At 38.3% G+C, this 22,534-nt stretch overlaps 1 protein-coding gene across 7 annotated transcripts; it reads right to left on the bottom strand.

Annotated features, from left to right (window-relative positions):
• Positions 1-809: 809 nt before the first annotated feature.
• Positions 810-21,141, bottom strand: LOC146480939 (uncharacterized). Of its 7 annotated transcripts, none has more exons than XM_085108634.1 (4): positions 4,838-5,111; positions 4,364-4,390; positions 2,339-2,591; positions 810-1,082 (listed from the first exon to the last, which is right to left on the bottom strand). In XM_085108634.1, the coding sequence occupies exons 3-4, from the start codon at positions 2,565-2,567 to the stop codon at positions 994-996; spliced, it is 318 nt and encodes a 105-aa protein (XP_084964760.1). In that variant the 5' UTR covers positions 2,568-2,591; positions 4,364-4,390; positions 4,838-5,111; the 3' UTR covers positions 810-993. The 7 variants fall into 7 exon arrangements, with proteins under 7 accessions (XP_084964760.1, XP_084964757.1, XP_084964754.1 ...); XM_085108631.1 differs by lacking the exon at positions 4,364-4,390 and adding an exon at positions 3,088-3,142; XM_085108628.1 differs by lacking the exons at positions 4,364-4,390; positions 4,838-5,111 and adding an exon at positions 16,467-16,601.
• Between the last annotated feature and the right edge of the window lie 1,393 nt (positions 21,142-22,534).

Raw genomic sequence — 22,534 nt, 5'->3', positions numbered from 1 at the left:
AGAAGCCACAAGAGCCAAAAGTCTGAACGCCACTCGTTTTGAGAGTGTGAAATTTTCGCCATGACACGACGCTTAGATGTCTCGTATTTTCCGTCAAAACAATTGAAGAAAATCACTCCTTTGGAAAACCCTTGCTCATGAAGTCGAAGCAATATCTTTACAACATCTTTCATATCCACAGTTCACAGTTCCTGATACTGATGGCTCAAAAATCCGAAGAAATCATGCCTGACCCGGACGCCATCATTCGACTTCGCCGAGACAGGCTGCTTAGCGCCAATTTGACCGGATGTGACGTCAACTTTTGTTGGATGATTCTGATACGAAAATTTGAAGTAATTTACAGACAAGTGGCACTAGTTATTAAATGATTTGGTGACATTTTATTGTGTGTATACCGGCATTTCATGGACTGTTGTCAGGTATTTCGGTAAACGAAAGCTTTTTTAGCAAGTTTAAAAACCCGCACACATTTTTTTTGGCGTTGCGGTGAAGAAGGTGTTAACACAATTAGTTTTAAGCACAAGTTGCGTCTATTTTAAGTTGACTTGAAGTATATCAATGCCCGAAATTGCCGGCCCCTCCCTCCTAATAAATAAAGTCGTGGAAAGAAAAGACACATACCCCGGGTGAAGAGCTAAGTGAAGTTTTGTGCACCCTTTCGTTAAACGGAAAACCCAGAGAATTTTCCATTTCAGTTTATCTACGACCGGAAAATTCCCTAACTTAGGCCATGCAGTGATTATGATCCACTGCAAATGAGAAATGATCCTTTTTACTTCCAGCATAAGGCTAATTTGGATCCGTACTTTTATGGAAATCTGTGGCTCAACCTAATAAACGCATTTGGGGAACTTTCTATAACGTTGTAAATCTGCTTATAGACGTCAAAGAAAGAAATTCATAAAATATATAAAAATTTTACACAGAATTCTGTAATTTCATTTGTAGGGATTTCCATGGACAACAAAAAATGTATTATCAAATGTATTATCAATTTGTCCTTGCATAGTATGCCAGAAGGCATGACCAGAAATACATCACAAGACTACAGGACAATCCAATGACTGGTGTGTACCACGCTGAAATCAAGACAACAATGAATCTTGTTACTACTTGTAATATTCCATATGCATATTCGGTTGTATCAACTGACTTGATTAAATTGACCACCGTACAGATTCAAAAGCTAGCTTTGCGAGCTTTAGTCCTTGTTTAGAATTAATTTTGTAGTTCGGAACAATAGTTCAGGCTAGTGATTGAAAATTTCGCTTTTGAATGACGTTACGGTGACTAATTTGCCTTCAAAAACTCATAAATAATTCATAAGCCCATTGACCTAGCAAATGGTCGATTAAAAGTCACGTGCAGTGGTTGTAAAACCCGATAAAACCTCCTCCTTATTAGTATGGGGTGTTTAATTTTTTCTCGTACGCTAATTTCCAACGTTCACAAAAGCATCATTGTCATGAACTTTCTTGACACACGCTTTTCCAGGAATGTTTTGAAGCCGCTCAAAAAACTCGCAGCACGCGTACGTGTTTTATCGGGTCTAAAACCACTCGGCAAATCCTGATTAAACTCTGCTGCTCGAGTTTTAAACATTACTTATCAACTCAGTTGATACAACCTAATTTCCGAGTTCAATATTTCATCTGAGGCAGCACTAGTTTTCGTTAGAAGCTAAGCCCCTTGCTCAATGTCACAATATAAGCTAGTCAATAATTCAGTATAAAGCATCAGGACGCTTTCCATTTAGATCATTTGGCCAAAACTTTCAGTTGGAAAATCCGGAAACTTTGCGTAAAAAATGGAAAAGATTTTTTCCATTCGTTCCAACTTTCAGTCTCATCGGTAGATCAAAAATCTTACGTGATGGTACGAGAAGACAATTAACTAAACTGGAAATGGAAATTTCGTTAAACTCTTCCGTTGTGACTGCTAGGAATGGAGAGAGTGAAGTGCCTCCAAAGATCAACTGTTTGTTCAGGCAAATTTCCGTCTGATCCGTGCGTCCCATCTGAAGTTCAACCGGTTGAACCGAAAATTTTGGATAAGTGGAAAGCGCCACAGAACACCACAGTCATGCCAACCAAGACCAAGGCAAGCAACAGTAGTTCCACTTTGCTTAAAAAAAAGTAGTGGATCCACATATTCTGGGGGAAGAGTGAATTGGGGAGGGAAGACAGCGGATTAACAAATGTTCAGAATATCAAAGCAATCTTGAACTTCCGACCAAAGCAATCTTGAACTTCCGACCTGTTTTCTCTGACAAATAAGTAACTCAGTATTTTTTTAATTAGTCTAAACAAACAAAAAAATTATCAATGGAACTTACCCATTTCTATTTCATTTTCAACATCTTCGTCATCTTCGCTGTTGTCACTCCAGTTTTCATAGCAACGTTGGACATTGATCAGCGGCAACAAAAGAGGCTTGGATGGCAGGCTCATGGTACGATTTGAACGCTGCTTGAAGACAATGGGCTGACTTTGTGGTTTGAGGGAATGGGAACGAGTAGTGCGCGACTTAGGAGCCAGCCGGGATACGTCTCCATCGGAAGACATTTGAGAAGATGTTCTGAGATTCAGCTGCGTGAGACACGGGGAAGTACACAGTTGACTTAATTAAGCTCATTTTGTAGGCAATTGATTAACAACTGGTAAGAAAAAGGAAGACGAACAAAATTGTGCATGTGTTTTTTTCTTCTGAATGACTCCCAGTCAGTCCCACCCCCACACCCTTAACCGTTTCGATGATAAGTGACCATTTAAGGGTCTCAATCAGATGCCAACGGTGATGAGGAGGGTGGAGTGGGAGCGGACATGAAGCAAGGGATTAAAAGGGTCAATCAAACATGGGGTTAATCGTTAGTCGTAAAATGACCAAAACTTTAGTCGTTATAGGCGTAAAAAAAAATAGAAAATTTTAACTGTTAATCGTAAAAAAAAATTAATTGCAAAAAACTTCCTATCCACAATTTGCATATTATAGGGATTTTCAAGATCGCTTCTTAGGTCTAGGGGACTGAACAAAAGAATGTTATTTCCCTGGTGAGTTTTCTTGACGTCTTTGTTAATTCTTTACTTAAAGCCGCGTACTCGATTCTCGTTGTTCCTTTATATCTCTTTGGAAGAGTTAATTGAAATGAAATCATAAAATGTTTCTCAAATCACCCTCCCTGGTGGATTTTTGTCTGTCCTGGTAGAGGTTTTGCCAATCTCTGGCGAATATCCAAGTCTCAACATGTCGGTTACAACCACAAAGGGATGTTTTCAAGTCGGGGTTTTCACGGGAAGTTACTTTCGTCACTACGTTATGCCTCAGCCAATTCCAGCAGAACCCATCTCTCCATCACGTATACGCGAGGTTTGGAAACTACGTGTGTCAAATGCCTGGGTGTCGCTCCGGGGTACGCAAATGCCCCACCCCGGGGCCGTGATAAAATTGCGAATGCCTCACCCCCGGGACTGACAACGTGAGCAAATGCCCCGCGGTCGCCCCCTTCCCCCCTCCTTCCGGGGGGAGGGGCACTGCGCTGCTGGAATTCACTGATGCATTAAGGCGCATCCAAGGTCAATCTAAAGGTTTGCACTCGCATCTTGGCAGACAAAAGTTGGCAAAGTTGCAAAAGTTAGCAGGCATGTTAGTACTTGTTAACGATGGCGATAAAGAAACCAGGGCGCTTACCATTTACGCAAACCATCCGGTTGGAAATTTTTGACAAAGATATGAAATGATTTACCTTGTCTCAACAAAAGATCGGCAACGTGCAAAATCTATCAACGTCAACTGGAAATCCCAAAAGGAACAGTAAAAGTGCATCACTCAGTTCACCGACCGAGAGCCCATCATTTCAGAAATGTTCCAAATAGAACAACGCGTACCATTCCGTCGATTTTCCATCCAAATGTTCTAGTTTTATAATAAATGGAAAGCGCACCTGATGTCTGATCTTGCAATCTTAGCTCAACAACCTTTTGGGGGATAGTTAACCACCTCTCCTTGCAATTAGTAGTAAGGTGTGATAAGCTGGCTAAACTAGCGGGGATCGATCAACTACGCTGGCAACGAGGAAATCAAGGAGGTGATTAAAGTGGCGCCAGATGTAGGTCTAAGAACCCGAAAGATTTGTTATTTTATTTTATTTTATTTTATGTTATTATTTTTTTGGAAGGGACAAGCTAGTGGAAGTCAATAAGTCCATTTGCAACTCATGTAACAAGTCAGCCGGGAGAAGGCCTGTACTGGCATCGGAGAAAGCTCGTCTGTTTATGTCCATTGTTTTGAGAAATAGAGGTGTCGAATCGGATTTAGACGATTTAATGGTAAATTTTCAGCTTGTGAAATGGAACTTACTTACCTCCTTCAAAACCCTCGTAAAAACGTGCTTGTAACATAAATTTGAAAAATAAATAAATATATCGCATAGCTGATTAATAATCAAATGTAAAGTTTACAAGATATCATTCATCAATGTGCAAAAAAAGTGCAGTGTTGGAATAGATTAATATTTATAAGTCCTGTTTTTTATTTTTTACTGAAAGGAAAATATAATATTTTTAACAATTATTTTCAGTATATAATCCTTATAATCAAATAAAGCGCAACATAACTTTCGTATTCTTTACCGATTCCGCTGATAACCTCATGTATTCCTCCAAAGCATAATATTTTCCCTCAAAAATAAATAAACGTAGTCGTTTAGCATTTAGGGCGATAAATATGGTGGGACGGAATATCCTCAAATTTACATGCATGTATTAATTAGACTTAAATTATTATAAAAATTTTGTACAACGAAACATTAACTTTGTGGTTATTTTAGTTTCCTTACCTCAATCGAGGCTGAACGCGTTTTCTCGCACGACACAGAAGTTCAATGTTTGCCCTTGATTATTGCCGCGTTTAAGCTTAGTTGGGTAGGTGATAAATGTCCATTGAAGTTCCTCTCTTAATGACTATCAATTTCAATCGGCAGATGTTTTCGTTAGTATGATCAAGTCGAAACGGCCAGCGAAAAAAGGTTTGGTTGTATACAAGAATAACTCGAGGGCAATATTAACGTAACATCGCAGCACTACTGCCAGAAATTGAAGCAATATTTTTGATGGAAGTGGCGAGGTGTCAATTAAAAATGTTTGTCATTAATGCTAAAAAAATTGATTTTGTTTGACTAGTCGGTATGTAAACGTTTATGGAACAATAGCAGGGTAAAAATAGAACAAAACCTCCGTCAACTGAAGAAAAGCTCGCTGACAGCTAACGAGCTGTCAGGGAGCAGAGAGACGAGTAACAATGGACAAGTGTCCTGGAAAAATTTGAATATTCCCTGTTTCGAGAACGTGTTTAGTGATATTGCTAAATGAGCTTAGTCAAACAATAAACGATATATATATATTTTTTATCTTCGTTCTGAGCTTGGTTTTGCTGTAGAAAATGTATATATCGTGTTTGTTTTTCCAATGATGTGCTAGGTAGATATCTGACCGCCAAACCTGATAAAAACCCTGAATGAAGAATATTAGTTCGGCGTTCTTTTAATATTCTAGGCGTTTTCTTTCCCATTCAGTTGAATTCAACTGCAATTGCTTTTTTTTTCCTAGGGGAAGGAAGGAAGGAATTCAACAAAAGGTCGAATACTTGCGAGGCTAGAAGAGGTTAAGTTCCGAAGCGTGCATTAAATCTCGTTCTAAGAACGGGGCGGTCATGGTAGTGCACTGCCCGTGTTGCAGTTCATGACGGGAACTAGATCGATTGAACATGATCGATTGCTAGATATACGGCAATTTATGACTAATGGTTTTTCGCTAAAGATAAAATAAAGAAAAAAATCCAACAACGTTTTCAAAGGATACGCCAGTATGTTAAATTTGCAAATTTTGAAATTAAAAGCGCCAGTTTCGTTGTCGAAATGACTCGCATCATTTCTTGTTCACGCATAAGTTTGACTGTTTCGATTTTGCGGCGTCTAAATCTAACTAAATGGGTTAAAATATGAAATAGCAGGATCTGACTAACTTTGGCAATGTTCATGAAGTATTTTTTCCCAAATTCATCATTTTAATTCTATTGCAATTTCATGCCCATTTGCACCAAAACATCAAAAAACATTAAATCAGCGCAATTAGTAGCGAGTTCAAATTACTTGAAGCGTGGGCATTACGAGTTTAATTGAATTACTTTTAAATAAGACCGGCTCTCTTTGGCTGAAATTGCTTTTTCAAAAAAACTTGAAATTGGCAAAACAATGCTGTGATGTTTTTGACCAATTGAAAATTGTATAAAGGTTTGTGCGTCTGTATAACAACAAATTCAACAGTTCAAGACAATCAGATTATGAACCAAAATAAAAGTTGGAAAAGCTGATACAGCTTCAGTTTAACAGGGCCAGTGAATAGATAAAATACTAAATCATTTAGCAATTTAAAAGTTTCCCAACCCAGTGTTCGCAACCTAAACAAATGTCTTAACAGAATCGTGTTCAATAAATTTAACATTATTTATAAGTTGTATCGTCTCAGAGTGTTAATACGCCCGAAAAAAAAAAAAAAAAAAGAAAGAAAAAAAAAAAAAACTAAAAAGAAAAGAAAGCGTCTCTGAAATCTGCCAAGAATTAAATCCTCCCAAAGTTTCTTGTCTGACGTTTACCGCTTTATTGTGGTTCACACATTGATGGAAATGCAAATGCAAAAGTAAACGCAAGCGTTTGTACGTAACGTACATGGAAACACAAACGGAAGGAATAGCATGCACGCATGCGCAAATAGCGTGGTCCTCGGCGAAGAAGTCGCGCTTCACTAACTTGCGCTTGTATGGTCGTCCAAATGTTTCAATATTCGCTAAGTTGTATTTGCTGTCGCTAATTCTTATTCACTGTCGCAAAAACTCATTCGCAGTTGCCAAAACTCATTTGCTATTGCTAAATTTCATTCACTTTCGCTAAATTACATTCGCTGTAGCTAATACTTATTCGCTGTCGCTAATATTCATTCGCTATCGCTAAGTTTCATTCGCTGTCGCCAAAACTCATTTGCTATTGTTAAAACTCTTTTGCTATCGCTAAATTCCATTCGCTGTCGCTAGCCTTAAGACAATTAACCAAATTTGCATACGCTGAAAATCCATTCGCTATTTAAAAATAATCCTCTGTCGTTTAACTGTCTTTTGCACGACTGCTACGTTGACTTTGATGTTGCAAATTCCAACTTCGATTCGCTGTCGCTAAAATCAATTTGCTGTCGCTGAGCGTTTCCATTTCATGTGCTAAAAATTAACTCAGGGTGTTCCCACACGGGAAAGTTTGTGGAAAGCCGCCAACCGCAGATTTACATTCAAAAGCATGTGAGATCTCAAGATGGTCGACGAAAAGGTATGTAAATGCTCTTCTTCGTTTTAATTTCAGATTTAGTTCGCTTCTAAGCCGTTCCTCAGTGAAAGCTGGAGCTAGTCTACGAAAAAGGCTTTCTGCGGGGCTTTGTTTTCAATCGTGCACATAAACTCAAAGTTTGGTTCATGGCACCATCGTGCTTCGTCAAGGCGGGAAAATACATTCAGGCCATGCAATGCAGCGAGGTTTTATTGCAGGAAATTAACGCATGGACCATAAGTAAATTTTGAACCCATTTGATTTTTCAGCTTGTTTCTGATTGGGTTGATTGGTTAAAAAGAGGTCCAGGGTTTCATGGTTTGTGTAGCTGCACGCTGTAAGCATCAACAATCTCGATCACAATTTATTATTGAGTTCCACGGGCTGTCTATCCTCCGGACTAGAGCACGTACACGAAGGAAAACATCGATACCATAGTTCTGGCTCAGTTGAAGAGGATCCTGAAGGCTCAACTCTTGAATGTCTTCCTCACTAAGATTTACATCTGTATTTGGCATCTGTATGTCTCCCTGGTCGAGTTCGTTGGATTCTGGGCCATCGCGATTTACTCCAAAGAACTCCATATTATTGTTAACAAAATCTTGTACTGCGGTATCAGTTGCATGTGTCGGTAAAAAAATTCCATTGGTCCATATCATTAAAGGTGTCCACCTGCGTTCAGTGCGGAGACTGTGTTGATTGTACGCTTCCACAAGTTCATCCAAAGCCCTGTTAATGATGGGGAGAAAAACATAATGCACTGAAAACAAATCTATATCAGACAGGCAGCCGAGCTCACCGTTGTCCTCAAGGAAATAGAATATGGAATAATAAAGTTGTAAAACATGAACAAATACTTCTCGCCAAAGCCTTTTTATTCGTTGGTTATGGACGCTCAGACCGGCAATATGTCTTTCTCGGTTGAGCTCACGTGAGTTTATTTTATATCTCGCAACCTCGATGTTTTCGCCTCTTCTGTCCAGTTGTCTGACCGAACTCGTGATGGGATGCCATAGCGAGCAGTCGCAGACAGGAACAGTGTCAGAACAGTGCTAGCTCGGTTGCTCGGTTGTTCGTTATAAGTCGCGAATAAACATCAATGGCCCCATGTATTACCATTCTCCAACGAATTAAGCTATGATGTCCATCAATATGCCACAATGCATTCGGACCTGGAACACTGCAAATGCGACGACGTATCACCCTCATTCTTCTCATTGACACATTTATAGGGTCAACACGAATCATTGACAAACGGAACCTTTCGCGCTGAACACGTATGCCTAGAATCCTTACGTGCCCGAAAAGTATGGTAAGGCCAGAGATTGGATAGGAGGTTACCAGGTCGTGTATAACCGCACCTAAATCGGGGTCACTTATGTCCGTGTATCGTTGGTTGCAAATACCATCCTTTTGACATATAGTACGCCAAATTGTTGTTCTCGACACACAAAGCATAACTGCAATAATAGCCCAAGTGAATCCCAGACTCCGGAGGCATTCTAATTGTTCAACGTTTACATCTATTCTAGGTCTGATCTTACTGGACTCCTATATTCTGTGTCTGATGATGAAGTCCCTCTGCAGTTTCTGATACTCATAACTGAACAGCAGTAACTGATGTGTCTTCCTCGGTTTTCCCATCTCTCTGAAATAGCAAGTAATTCCTGATAGAGTGTTGATAAATCTCTTGCTGTTGCATCATTGTCAACTCGCTGAAGAAGTTGACGTGTTGTATCGACTGCACACTGCAATCGGCTGGCGAAGCTTTCCACCACAGCAGGACTATTCGTATTCACCAGTCCGCGGCGTTCACTGTCACACAGTAATTCTTCAACGGATGCAAGAAAATTAAAAAACCCTGGAGGAACCGCTTCACTTTGTAAACACAATGACAAAACACATCCGAGCAGCAAGACCGACGTCATAAGCCTTCGGGTCGCCATCTTCGCACAGGCTGTTATACCAGGACGGTTTGGTAACGAACTCCGTGGCCTATATGGGGGCCACCCTGAGTATTTTTTGGCGCATGAAATGGACTAGATTTGCAACAGCGAATTAGGGACGGACCATTAGATTAAACCGGAGGGGGTGGGGGGGGAGGGGGGGGATTTTTGGTGCATGAATTTTTTTTTTGGAAACCCACTTGTCTGCAGGAATTTTTTTCCCTCTGTCTGACTTTTTTATTTTGGGAATTGTCACCCCCTCTCCGGTTTTTTCTAATGGTCCGTCCCTTATTTTTAAATAGCGAATGGATTTTCAGCGTATGCAAATTTGGTTAATTGTCTTAAACTAGCGAATGTGTATTAGCGACAGCGAATGGAATTTAGCGATAGCAAATGAGTTTTAGCAATAGCAAATGAGTGTTGGCGACAGCGAATGTAATTTCGCGATAGCAAATGAGTTTTGGCAACAGCGAATGAGTATTAGCGACCACGAATGTACAATTTAGCGACAGCGGATGAACAATTTAGCGACAGCGAATACAACTTAGCTAATATTTTAACATTTTGACGACCATAAAGCGATGTAAAAACATGAGACATGCAAATGGGAGCACAGTCAAGAGAAAAAAGGGAAATGTTCCTTTTTTGTGCTTGCATTTATGTTTTTAATGTTTACACGTACTTGCGCTTGCATTTGCGTTTCCGTTTTAAAATTTGAGTTTTTTCCTTGGCGATCTCAAAAGTAAACTACATACGCGTGCAAAAGAATCGTATCCATATCTTCCTTTTATTTGTGGGTTACTAGATTAATTCCCTAAATTGAAATTCAAACGATGTTCCTAAAACTGTTCTCAACTACAGTAAACTGTTCAGCTCCACGTCGGAAAAAAAAGATGAATGATATGAACAAATAATTGAACGAGAGACTGCCAAAGTATGAATGTATATTTAGGTGATTGAGTGAGAAATTATGACTATAGCTATAGAAGCGCTAGCTATTATCATGTTAACCGCTTCCTGCATGGGGTCTTTGGATAACACAACACTAACAGGAGAAGTTTAGAATTACCTTTATGGCAAACGACAGAAATGACCACGTGATCATGTTTATCCTATGTACTTGCCGCTCGCTGTTTTCAATTTCTCAGCGCAATTGTGTAGTTTCAGGTTAGTATCAAAGGTAAGAATAATTTTGCACTGTTATAATCCATGTACTTATTTTATTACTAAGACAGCATAAACGCGAATCTCGCGTAAGCAGGTTGTCGTAAACGCAATTCTATCTCTCTCTCTTAAAAGTATGCTTATGAATTTCTGCGAAACTTGACCAAAGGAAGAAGGGTACCTGCGGTCATTTTTGCAAAAGTATTTAATGCTTACTATTCATTTTAAATTTCTTCCTAGTTAGATATACTTATTTAAGTACAGATAGTTTATTCATCAATTTATAGTCATTTCATCTGTTTGTTTCTTATTTTCGAATTTCTAATGAAAAAGGACGACAATGAACTGGCTTGAAAACTGTGGTTTGTGGTTGGGGGGGGGGGGGGGGGGAAGTTGCAGAGGGGGGCAGCATCGTTTTGGGACAGTTCTGGCTCTTTTTTAATTATTATTCCCGTTCTCGAATGACGGAATGGATAATCTGAGAATAACAGTTACCAAAAAAGAACGCCATCCCAGTTTTTTCCATTAACTTGAAAACCTTTGTAGAAGTACGCAATTCGTATTATTTTGAGTACGCTGCATTCCGTTCATTCTCGTATCAAAAGCAGAATGAACAGAAGTAAAACTGCCATATAGAGCGGTTTTTATTTGGATGTCAAAAAACCAAAACCAAAGTAATTACTTTGGTCAATCATGAGACACGTAACCAGTGCAATGAATCAATCAGAACTCGAAGCAACCAGCGCCAAGGGTGGGAGACCGCATGCGACCAAGTCCCGATTGGTTTTGGTTTTGCTTCTCATTGGCTGAGAAAGTGGCGCGAGTTTTTTGCTAACCAATCAGGGCGAAGTAAAGCAAAACCAAGACATCTACTAAATTACTTTCGACACTCCACTGAAAAACGTTTAATAAGGCACCGCAATCTCTTTCATGTGGGTCACACCTACAACGGTTAGACACTGAGACTACAGAGCAGCCATGGACAGTTGTTTCGCCCACAGCTGTTTCGCCCTATTTGAGGCTCGTCAAAACGGAGGCGTGGCTTGTACAGACTCGATTACACTTCTTCCCTTACATTTATATTGCTAGTAATTTTTTAAAAAAGATCTAAGAGAGGAGAACTGTTATCAATCTCGTTGCACATTACGTGTGGCAAGTGGGCAAAATCAATCTGACCTCAAACTAACAGACGTTGCTTTCTAGTCTCGAGCCCTATATCATGTCAGGCGCGTTCTTTTAGATAGGGAAATATACGGTATTCATGTTCTTTTAAGACCCATTTTCTCTTTGTACCCCACCCTCATGATTAGTGGTGGAAGTCAAATTCAATACACACGAACTGACTCGGGTCTCCTCTTCCTCAAGACTTGACTTACTGTAAGCGAGATCGTGTTGATCGAAACGAAAGTGAAGCGTTCTTACTTGAAGTCAGCTCACCAATTGCGAGAGATGTGATGCTGAATATTTTTTCGGATCGTAGTTGGTGACAGACTTGGAAAAAACAGCGCAGTGATGGTTGAAGAAGGGGTGAAAAATGTTGACGGATCGTGACGATTCGTCTAGATGGGCTAAAAAAGAGCGAAACAGCTGTCGATGGCTAGTCACTAGTCTTTAATGCTGATCGTCTCAGGTGTTGCCCACATGAGCGAGATTTCCGTGAAAAAAAAGTGCGTTAGTACCTCCCCCCCCCCCTCCCCTCCTTCATGAAAAATGGCGACAGGGCCCATCAAAACCTAATGTGCCACTTATAAGGTACATGAACCCTCGAGATAGGTTTGTTCCGTAGTTTTTTCTCACGATCATGATAGCAATGCTTTCTGTTCATCTTCAGAAAGTGACAGTAAACACGCCCATGCGAAGAGCAGGAGACTCAAAAACAGTCCAATAACAGGAGCAAACCAACCTGAAAACACAAGGAAAGAAACATACAATATGTAAACCGCATCTCTACAAACAGTGCAGCGCTCCATAGCATTCTCGACCTGGCGGTGAGTTTCTCGAAAATCTCGAGATCTTACCGGGCCTGACAAGTTTTTCCAGTTTTTCAAATCCATTTCTTATTGATTACACTCGTTTTCTATATAAGAACCTTGTTTTATAAGAACGATGGGGCTGAAATTCACCCAGATGTTAAAGAACCCTAGTCAGCCTCCGCCATTTTCGATGCCATCGAAATTAATGATACTGCATAGTGAAGCGAAATCTTACTGCTTTACTGTAAGTTGTGTTACTGAAAGTATGTTTCATCACCTTTAGTAGTTTTACAGTGATTTCGTTCATTTCGACATGCTCCGAATAAAATATAATAGCTAAACTCTCGCATATAAACAAAAACAAAGGTGTGGCTGACTATGGCCCCTTAACAACATGCTAAGAAAGTACCCAACCTGGGACTAAGAGATAATTATAAAAGCATTTTCTCCACAAACTCAGGTATCTGTATTTCTCGCTGCTCTACTCTATGACGGACTTTTTTTTTTTTTTTGAAGCCAAACTGGCCTTGCAAGAGTTGGTTACCGTGGCAACTTCAAATCCAGGCTAGACAGGATCGCATTGCCAACGGAATTTGAAACGACACAGCGCACAATGATCTTTTTGTCGGGTTTCCTGGTCACGTCAATATTGGTTTTCTGAAATTCTACACTAGGTAACTTAAGAACGTTTCAGGATGAAAACATGAAAAAAACTAAGAGTATCCACTTTCGTTTCAGCCGGAAAATTAGTAGTCTCCTACGCAGCCGCTTTTAGGCTCGTTACGCATGTGGGGAGGAGCGTTGCGTGACGAGCCTAAAAACGGCTGCGTAGGAGACTAGAAAGATGAAATTAGACGTTCTTATTAGAAGGGTGTAGTACAACTTGCCCAATGTGCTCAATAAAATTTCTTACAATAACTGACAAAATTCTCACACGCTGAATTTGGATCATAGCGTATTCTCTATAAGAGGTCGAGTACAGACAATAAAAACGACATTTCATATAAAGAAAAGCATTCCGGTGAAATGGAGTCCGAACTACTTTTAAATTTCAGTCTGGGCATTCAGTATGATATGCTGATGAGGAACTGCTTCAAAAACTCCATCAGCGCAAGTTTGGTTAAACTGAGCTCTTATGTACAAACATTAGTAACCATGCAATTAAAATTGACTCCCTGCTGCTCAAAATGTTGCACGTAATCTGGTTTTTTGATTTTGTAAGTTATCGGGAACCCCACACCGACAATTCTTATTGAGTTATACCTGAAAACGGCCAGGAGTGCGCTTCGCAAACTTATAAATAACATTATTTCGAGCCTGATAAACTATTTTACGTGTACATTAAAAAAAAAACAACAACAACAACAACAACAAAAACAGTACCATCAGTTTGCACGTAAAACTACGACTAGTCGATAGCAAAATGGATAGGAAAAATACTTTTTAGGCCCAAAAACAGTTCAAAAATTTAAGAAATAGACCACAGTAAACATTTACCCTATTCACTCTCCATTTTTAGGCCCTTAGTGGAGCGAGCAGAGCGGGTACTGGGGCGGGGAAGAGCCTGTAGAGTTTCCCAACCGATCTATGACACTAGCTTCTGGTATATATCGTGTTGCGATTGGATAGATATAGAGAATATTACACGGCGGTGCGAAGATATGAATTTTATTTTTGAGTGGTAAAAACAACATTTTACGGAGTAGCGCCGCGAATGAGTAAAATATTGTTTAAAAAACGAGAAAATAAAATTCATATCTTCGAGCCATCGTGTAATTTTCTTTTTATTATATGGACAAATCTATCGCTCGCCATTTTTCACCGTTCATTAGCATAAACAATCGTGAAAAGCGCGAAATGACGTCATCAATATCCTCACTAGTGAGGACATGGAAAATACGCCACTCGGGTCCCGGATGTAGGATGTAGTTTAGTAAGAGTTTTACGAGAGTGGTGTATTTTCCAAAAACACACTCGTGTCTATATAATAATAATGATTATTGACAGCTTCGTGATTAATCTTAATCTTAACGCATGTTGCCACATCAATCGCGAGTTGTAAATATGCATAATCTGCTCTCTGGCGTACACAGGGTCCCGAGGAATTCTATTCAATCCGGCATAAGCTACATCCAAAACATCTTTACTTGATTTGTACAATGAAGATTGTCAAAATGAAATCATTCTAAACTGTAACCGTTTTCAATCCAGAGGGATTTCATTTTGATCTCCATGGAACAAATTTAGTAAAGATGTTTTGGAATCAGCAAGGGACTGAGATGTGTCAAGAGAGGTTTCAATCTTTCTTGGATGTACGATGTAATTGTTCGATCGAAGAGAATTTTTACGATAAAAAAGCGCAAATGAACCGAAGTTCAATCGCGTGTATAAATCGAGTAGAATACAAGTTAGAAAAACAGTAAATGCGAGAAATGAAATCAGCCATCAGTTTCTTGTTATCATTGAGAGAATTTCAGGCTCATAGACTATATGAAACGTCTAAAACAAGAACTCAGTAAAGAAACAGAGGTCTCGAAACTAACAATTATTCCAGCCGGGAATTTTCTCAAAACAAGGCCTCTGCAACTCTGTTTATTTCAGCTCCGGTTATTTCAGTCTCAATAGTAGAGAAATTTAGAATTACGGTTTACGGCAAACGGTAAACGGCAGAAATGACCACGTGACCATGCCTACCCTCTATCTGTAATTCTAGTTATTCAAGCAGTAACCTTCGATTTGCAGGTCAAACTGAAAATCCTCAACTTTCCGCTCCAGAGCTTCGCTTCAGTTTCCGCTGCAGCTGTCGTAGAGCTCAAGCATTAAAATGATTCTTTCATTCAAGAATTCTATAGTTTTAATTTAAGTGTGAATCCTTGCCAAACTGTTATGAACACAACGCTAAAAAAGTTTAACATTTTTGTCGATGATGTCATCTCTGACTTTCATCCGTCTGTACTTTAATTATGAATGAATAACTTATAAAATCTCGACGTTTCGACGTCGTCATTTAGCCATTGTCAAGAGAAAGATAGCTATTCAAATCCTGCGAGAAGACCTTTTAAAGCTGAAAAATTAACATAAGGCATTAAAGAAAGACCTTGGCGAGAATAGACGCGCGATATAAATTAGCCAATGAGTGCGCGAGAAATTTGACAGTTCTTGCTAAAAAAAAAAATTACGCCAGTTAATTGGTTGATTTTTTTATTGGTTTTTACTGTTATCCAGATGATAAATTTCGTCATAACATTGTCAAAGTTTAATGAAATTTATTATCAATAAGAGGACAGGCGCAAACAAAAGGAGCGTCAATTTGTTAATGCTCTGCACCCTGTGTGGGGTACTGGAATTTTTTACCGGAGGGTTTCTGTGGTAAAACAATGCAGAGCGTTACAGGAAAAGCCAATGGAAAAATTTAAATATACTTTTTTTTCAATTTCCCCAGAGCCCTCCTGGCGACCACCCACTGACCACAGAGCCTGAGGACTCTGGATACGAGATTGATCTTACGAAGACCCCGCTTTTCGAGGAAATGAGCCCTCGTTCCTCCCGACCCTGAGAGAGCGGAGGCATCCCCAAGTATGACTTACACTTTTCTAGCAAAAAAGTGACATGAGTCAGTTTAATTTTAAAGCACTAATTCCGCGCATGTCCATTTTTTAATTATCACGATTCAAATCGAAGTCAACTCCAATTTTTCACTGTTCGATTGTCACTGACGCAAACTAAGTTGATGCAATTTGTTTACTTTAGTATGAGCTTGTGCAAAGCGGCGTTGAGTTGAAATGGTCTCTTGTTCTGTTTGCGTCTTTTTAAAGTAAACTAGTGTGCAAATCCGTTTGGTCCCCAACATTATAAGTGGTTTTTGAATTAGCATGTCCACTCACGCCATCGATAGGACATGAAACAAATTATTGGTGGACATGCCAGTGCATATAGAATTATATTTACTGAGTGATCATGATAAAAACACTAATCTCATTTAAACTTTTTATGTTTTTTAATATTACAACTTACCAATTTCATCACAATTTGCCTGAACACGCACACAGGATTCAGCCGAGTGCTGTTCGTGAGACAATTGTGAGCAATCGGGAGTTTCCGTAATCACCGGAGGAATCACTGGTTTCTCTCGAGCTGGAAGGCTGAGTGTTCTTCTTGAGCGATGTGATCCAAGCGGTGGAGGGGGGTTGTAGGAATGACTTCGAAAGGCGCGTGTTTGTAAATTGCTTGTCGGAACAGAAAGCGTAATACGATCAGACATTGCGGTACTTCACGGAAAATGATCAGATAGCCTGTAAAAGCGGAGAAAACATATTACTACAGAAGTCCTCCTTACAAGGGTTCAACTGCTTCCTCTTATCTATAACGCGTTCCGGTATTACGTCACTCCGCGATGCTCTTCTGGTATCACTTGATCATATAAGGTCACGCAATGATAACCAAAAATATACAAAACACCTTGCGTCACGTCTACTGTCCTAAGTCATTTCTGTTACTGTTGAGTCATAAGTTGCTCATAAACCCTAGCGCTCCCATGTCGAGCGCGGCCATTAACCAAGAGAGAGACTGGGGACGAGTAAGCCAAGAACCCTGACTTATCGATAGAAATCACAGATATTTTCAACAAAGAGCATCCTTTGTACATGGGTGCAAACACCTCATGGTGAACCGTGATATCACAAATTCAGAATACCACCAACCACATAAAGGAAAAAGGACAAGTATCAGTCGGTTGGTTAGAATATGATAGAAAAAACTAATTGGATCTTCTTCAAATGAAGCTTCATCTCACAACACTTTAAAATCGAATCGAATCGTATCGGTTTGCCACAAGGAGAAATTAAACGCTTTATGGCATCGAATAAGGTGTGGATTTAATTAATTTGAACAAAGAACCAAAATTTAAATAAAACAAAACTAGGCCGAAAGGTAGCCTAAAGATTTTTTTAATATCCTTAGATTTTCTACTGTCGTAACAACACCACTCAAATTAATTTTCTTAGTCTACTGCACCAGTCAAGGGTTCCCTTTCTTGTACGAATGTTCGAGAAATCGTTTGATTATTTTCCCTTAAGTCTTGATGAATTGTGATGAATGTAAGAGCTCTTGGTACATAACATATCAGTAGTTTTAAATAACCGAATACTCTCTAGATCATTCCGTGAATTCTCTTCGCTTCATCTTATTAGTCTTACGAGATATTTCTTAGGTTACGACCAAACCATACAAAAAGTGAAATTAGCCTCACCTATGTTGCAGTATTAGATAGGTTCCAGGATCATGTGAGCAAGTGCGGATCTTTCTTTCAGTATTTTCCAATTATATTTTGTTAAATTTGCATGTTTGAAATTAAGTAGCCTGATCAATGAGAACAAAATTACAGCCGACGAAATAAATGACAGCCAGCAAAATGAAATGAAATGTGAGGCCAAGAAAAACAATCTAAAAAATGAACTTACTGTTAAGTTGTTAGTAATAAGCGGTTGATTGCTCTTTTCCTTCCCACTTTTTTCAACATTATGAAATTAAAGAAAACACTTAAAAGCATTTTAAAAAGGCATTTCTGAGGGCGGAGGAGGCAAATAAAACAAAAGATATCAAACATGCAAACTGTTTCCACTTCGGTGAAATTTTTATTTACAAACTCCAAGACAGTAGTGAATGTTTTAGAAAATCCCAGGAAATTGCCCTTCAGGAAATTTTAGCATTTCAAAGGAAAGCCTCTAATTGACAGTTTAAAGGATTACAAAATAAACAACTTGGTAAATGCTTTGAAAAGGAACTCTGAACAAACATGACAACCTTGACAAAATAGAAAATGAGAATTGTAAATAGCACCGGATATACCTAAAGTGTGTTTATTAAAAAGGGAACGAAAAGTTGATAAAAAGTAAATACAAATCACCCCAAAATTATTACATTATTATATTTTTTTGAAACAAGGCTTTCAATAAATAAGCAAGTAAAGATTAACGATGAAATCGAACAACTTTTGGGGGTTGCCATGACACCATTTTCAAGTTTAAAATGATTAGATTACGACTCCGAAACGTCCTTCGATTTTATCGTCAATTTTTACTTGCTTATGATTGTATTACGAAATCTTTAGTTATAATCAATATTCAAGGAATTAATCTCAGCGTGATTCGTCTTAATAAACCAAACCGTAAAATACGCAAGGCCATTTTTTGAGAAGAACCAATAAGTTAGAAATCATTTTAGTTGAGATTTGTTCGCCCTTCAAAACGGCCCATTTAAAACTATAAGTAATGCAGATTTGGAAGCGATTTCCCCGTATCTGCTACGCTTGAATTCTAATTTTAAATCCTGGTTGTCGCTCCGTCTTGAAAGAAATCAATTCAAAGAACGTAAACGTCTGTTTTCGTAAGGGTTTCGGTGCCTACCGAATTACCTCGCTTCGCGTTTGGTCTGGTAACGAACCATTTCCGAAACGTTACGATCTTGGTCGTGATCTAGTCGGAAGTTTGCAAATATATTTTCTTTCGCCTTATCCCTTTGGTGTTTTTCCTGCAGCCAAGGATTTTTAGCAATTGAAAGAATCTAGTTTTACGAATTCAAAATGAAATATCGCTGCTCTATAGCTAATTGAACATAAAAATAAACCTTTATCTATATTTTAATTATCTATGCGTCAGTTAATTGTCATATTCTTTGCTTTCTGGAAAGAAATGCATTAAGTATTGTTGCTGTTAAGTTAGAAAATATCGGTATCCTTTTCAGAATTAAGAAAAAATTGCCATGTCAACCAAACTCAGTGTATTATCCCATTTTGAAAGGTTTCCGAATAATACGGTAAGGAGGATTGACAGTATTCGTGTATGAGTTCGAAAACTGTCGATAATGCTAAATTCATTATTGTGAATTAACATAGCTTTAAAGTGCTGTTATAAATGAATGTAGCATAAGGAGTTATAAGTTGTTTTACATCCGCTTTGGGTTTAATTTATTGAAGAAAATAGTGCCATCTTATTTTAATTTTTTTTTCACAAAACCGAAACGGCAGCGAATAATGACAGAAAATGATGTCACTAAACGATTAATATCAGAAAATAGTGCCATCTCATTTTAATTTCTTTTTCACAAAACCGAAACGGCAGCTAGTAATGACAGAAAATGATGTCACTAAACGATTAATATCATTCTCTTGTTGCTAATGGAAGCTACTGCAGGTGAAACTTAACAATACATTTGAGATTTACTTTCTGAAGGAGGTAAGCCAGACAAAACTGAAGGCCGAAATGTGTCGGCAAGGTTCATATGTTAATAAGCGAACATCAGGGTTTCAATCGCAGAGAAGAAGCATGCCCGACTGAAGTTTTAATAAAATGACAAAAATGACGTAAAAAAAATCACTTCTCTCTTTTTTACAGAACATTAGTTTGCTGAAACTGAATAAACATTAAGATTATTCGGGATTAAACCTAATCAATAATTTTCTTGGAAAAAGTATCCATTTTGATGTGAATTCAGTTGGGCATCAATACAAGATTGAAATGTTAGGGAAATACTAGCTTTAAAGACAAGCGATCAGCAGATTACGCTTGATTTGTTCTCAGTTTTGCTGTAATGCAAAAGGTCTGCAAGTTTCCAAAACGGTTTTGATTTTAAATTCATTCACTGTCTTTTTTTTTTTTTCGTTATTAAAGTAGAAAATCACCCCACTAAGTTTAGCGAAAACACCGCAGGAATATTAAATGTTTATAATTTCTTTAGTCGTTGCCCATTACGGAGCTAAACTGCCATTGGTCGTAAATTGTGATAAGTTATACTTACCAGCTTATGTAGTGTACACAACTGGATTTCTCTGTAGATTCTGCACTCACGTTTCAAAGTCGGCGTTTCAAGTCAATTCAATACAAAGCCCTGCATCGTGTTCTTGACTGAAGCACTTATGAACCGAACCCGATATCCGTATTTGCCGCAAGCCTAAGGGCTCTTTGGCCAATGATCGCGGCGGCTAAAGATTCTGTGAAATGTTCATATGCTGAAAGCAGTATGTATATACATCTTCGCGTCTTCAATCTCACATTGTCTTTTGTCTTGATCTACGTAATTTCCTGATTTTTAAATGAATGTATTCTCGAGGCGTAAGCTTTGATGCTTTGCGCGGAACAACACAAAATTAAAACTGAAAAAGTGACGTCCCATGAGATATTTATCTGCTTTTTTAAACATGTTTATAAAAAGACTTTATTGAAAGATGTTATGAGAAGTATAATTCTGAATTGGATCTTTTCTGATCTTTTTAGTTGTCTTGAAGGAAAGGAAATATGATAACAAAATAATTAGACCGGAGTAGAAAACAATTAATTGTGTCGGTTTTTCAGAAAATTCTTTATTAACGTTGATTTGAAATAATTATTTTGATCTTTCGATTAATCACTTTTCGTTTAAAAATAATAACGTTTACTTCGGTGTCATCTCTTTTTTATCCACCTTTAGATGCAAATTTCATAGAAGACGCAAACAAGAGGATCGTTGAAATTATATTTGTTAATAACTCTCCTTCTTTAATTCTAATGTAAGTGATCAAGCCTTATTTATTAAGCGATTAAGCACATTCACCATAAGCTCACCACTTAATTTTGATGACTGTGATTGGTTACAATTATCACGTGATCCAAAACAAAAAAAATAATAAGCTTTATTTTTTCAGGGACACTTTGGCCGGCCTTATACTGTTCTCCCGAAAGGCTCTGGCAGAAATAACAGAATAGAATAAATTGCATACACCAGTAAATAAATGAACGCTTTGAACAATCTAATAGTTTGACCCTTCAAAAATAGCTTAGCGCTCTCCGATAACTCAGTTCCTCCCGAATAAATTAATGAATGCTTTTAAAAATTATTTCTGCGCCGAGTGTTATAATTATGCACATCTTTGTAGTATTTCAATCTTCTGCCTTCTATCCTCAAGTTTTTCCCAGTTAAGTTGTTTTTTAAACAGTTTATCGAGATTTTCAGCTCGCTCGCTAAAAATGTTTTTAAAGTATCCTCTCTTTTTTCAAGCTAATGGTAAAGAACAGCCTATATCAAAACTGAGGGACAAAAATCTCTTGGAAAAATTTCTATTAATTTATAACTGAACTCGAATTAAAGTTCACGTAAATCCAGGATCAGCTTAATCGGGTTTTGACAAAGCACGAGAAGACGGATTTACAACAGTAGCAAAACTGCAGCAAATGAGAAAATACAATGTTGATGAAATTTTGTCATGTTTGCTCAAAACTAAACTTTGTTTGAACTAGATTTGCGTGAAAGGCAAAGACAGTAAAAAACCGCATTTACCCAATGTTTACACACCGATGCAGATGTGAGAAAAAAGTACTCATTTGAGACAACTTTATTTCAATTTGGGGAAAAATTCCATACATAGAATTATCAGAAATAACAAAATGATAGGCTTATGCAACAATAGGAAACTCGGGAAAAATCCGAGCACCAGATGGGATTTGAACCCACGACCCTCCGTGATCTAGTCGCATGATCTAACTGTCATGTTCAGCAAGGATGAAATGTGGGTCTTTGACTAGAACCGCATCACCCAGCAGTCACATAGTCAAATCAATATAGGCACATATGACTCATAACTGTATCGCTAAGTCACCTTAAGACATATCAGAGATGCAACCATCCAACCATCAAAGATTCCGTTAGAATTATTGTTGCTTTTAAAATTATCTCTAACAGTGCGTGGTTGCCCCAAATTTTCGTTTTGGATTCCACTGGCCCTTGCTAAGATCTGCTTTTCCTGCTTAGTCATAAACTACTGTGATGTCCGAGGGTCAAACATCAGCCAAACATACAGAAGCTAGTTCCAACATACTGTTTTTATTTATTTATAATAACCGTTTTATAAGGACGTTGGGGCTGAGATAAATCGAAAGAACGTACTAAGAACACCCCCCCCCCCCCCCTCAATTGATTATTCGTTGTTTAAAATGAGCAGTATAAATACGGGTAAAAATAAAATGTTAAAGTTTAGTCTATACAGTCCAATTATCTCACGATACCTTGTGCGCAGCACGTAGGCCGCGGAAACATATCACAGTTAACCTGAT

The sequence above is a fragment of the Pavona decussata genome, unplaced genomic scaffold (genome assembly GCF_977016875.1).
Source record: "Pavona decussata unplaced genomic scaffold, jaPavDecu1.1 SCAFFOLD_51, whole genome shotgun sequence".
Classification (NCBI taxonomy): domain Eukaryota; kingdom Metazoa; phylum Cnidaria; class Anthozoa; order Scleractinia; family Agariciidae; genus Pavona; species Pavona decussata.
Note: the sequence above shows the minus strand (reverse complement) of the source record. Positions and strands in the feature narration are given on the sequence as shown.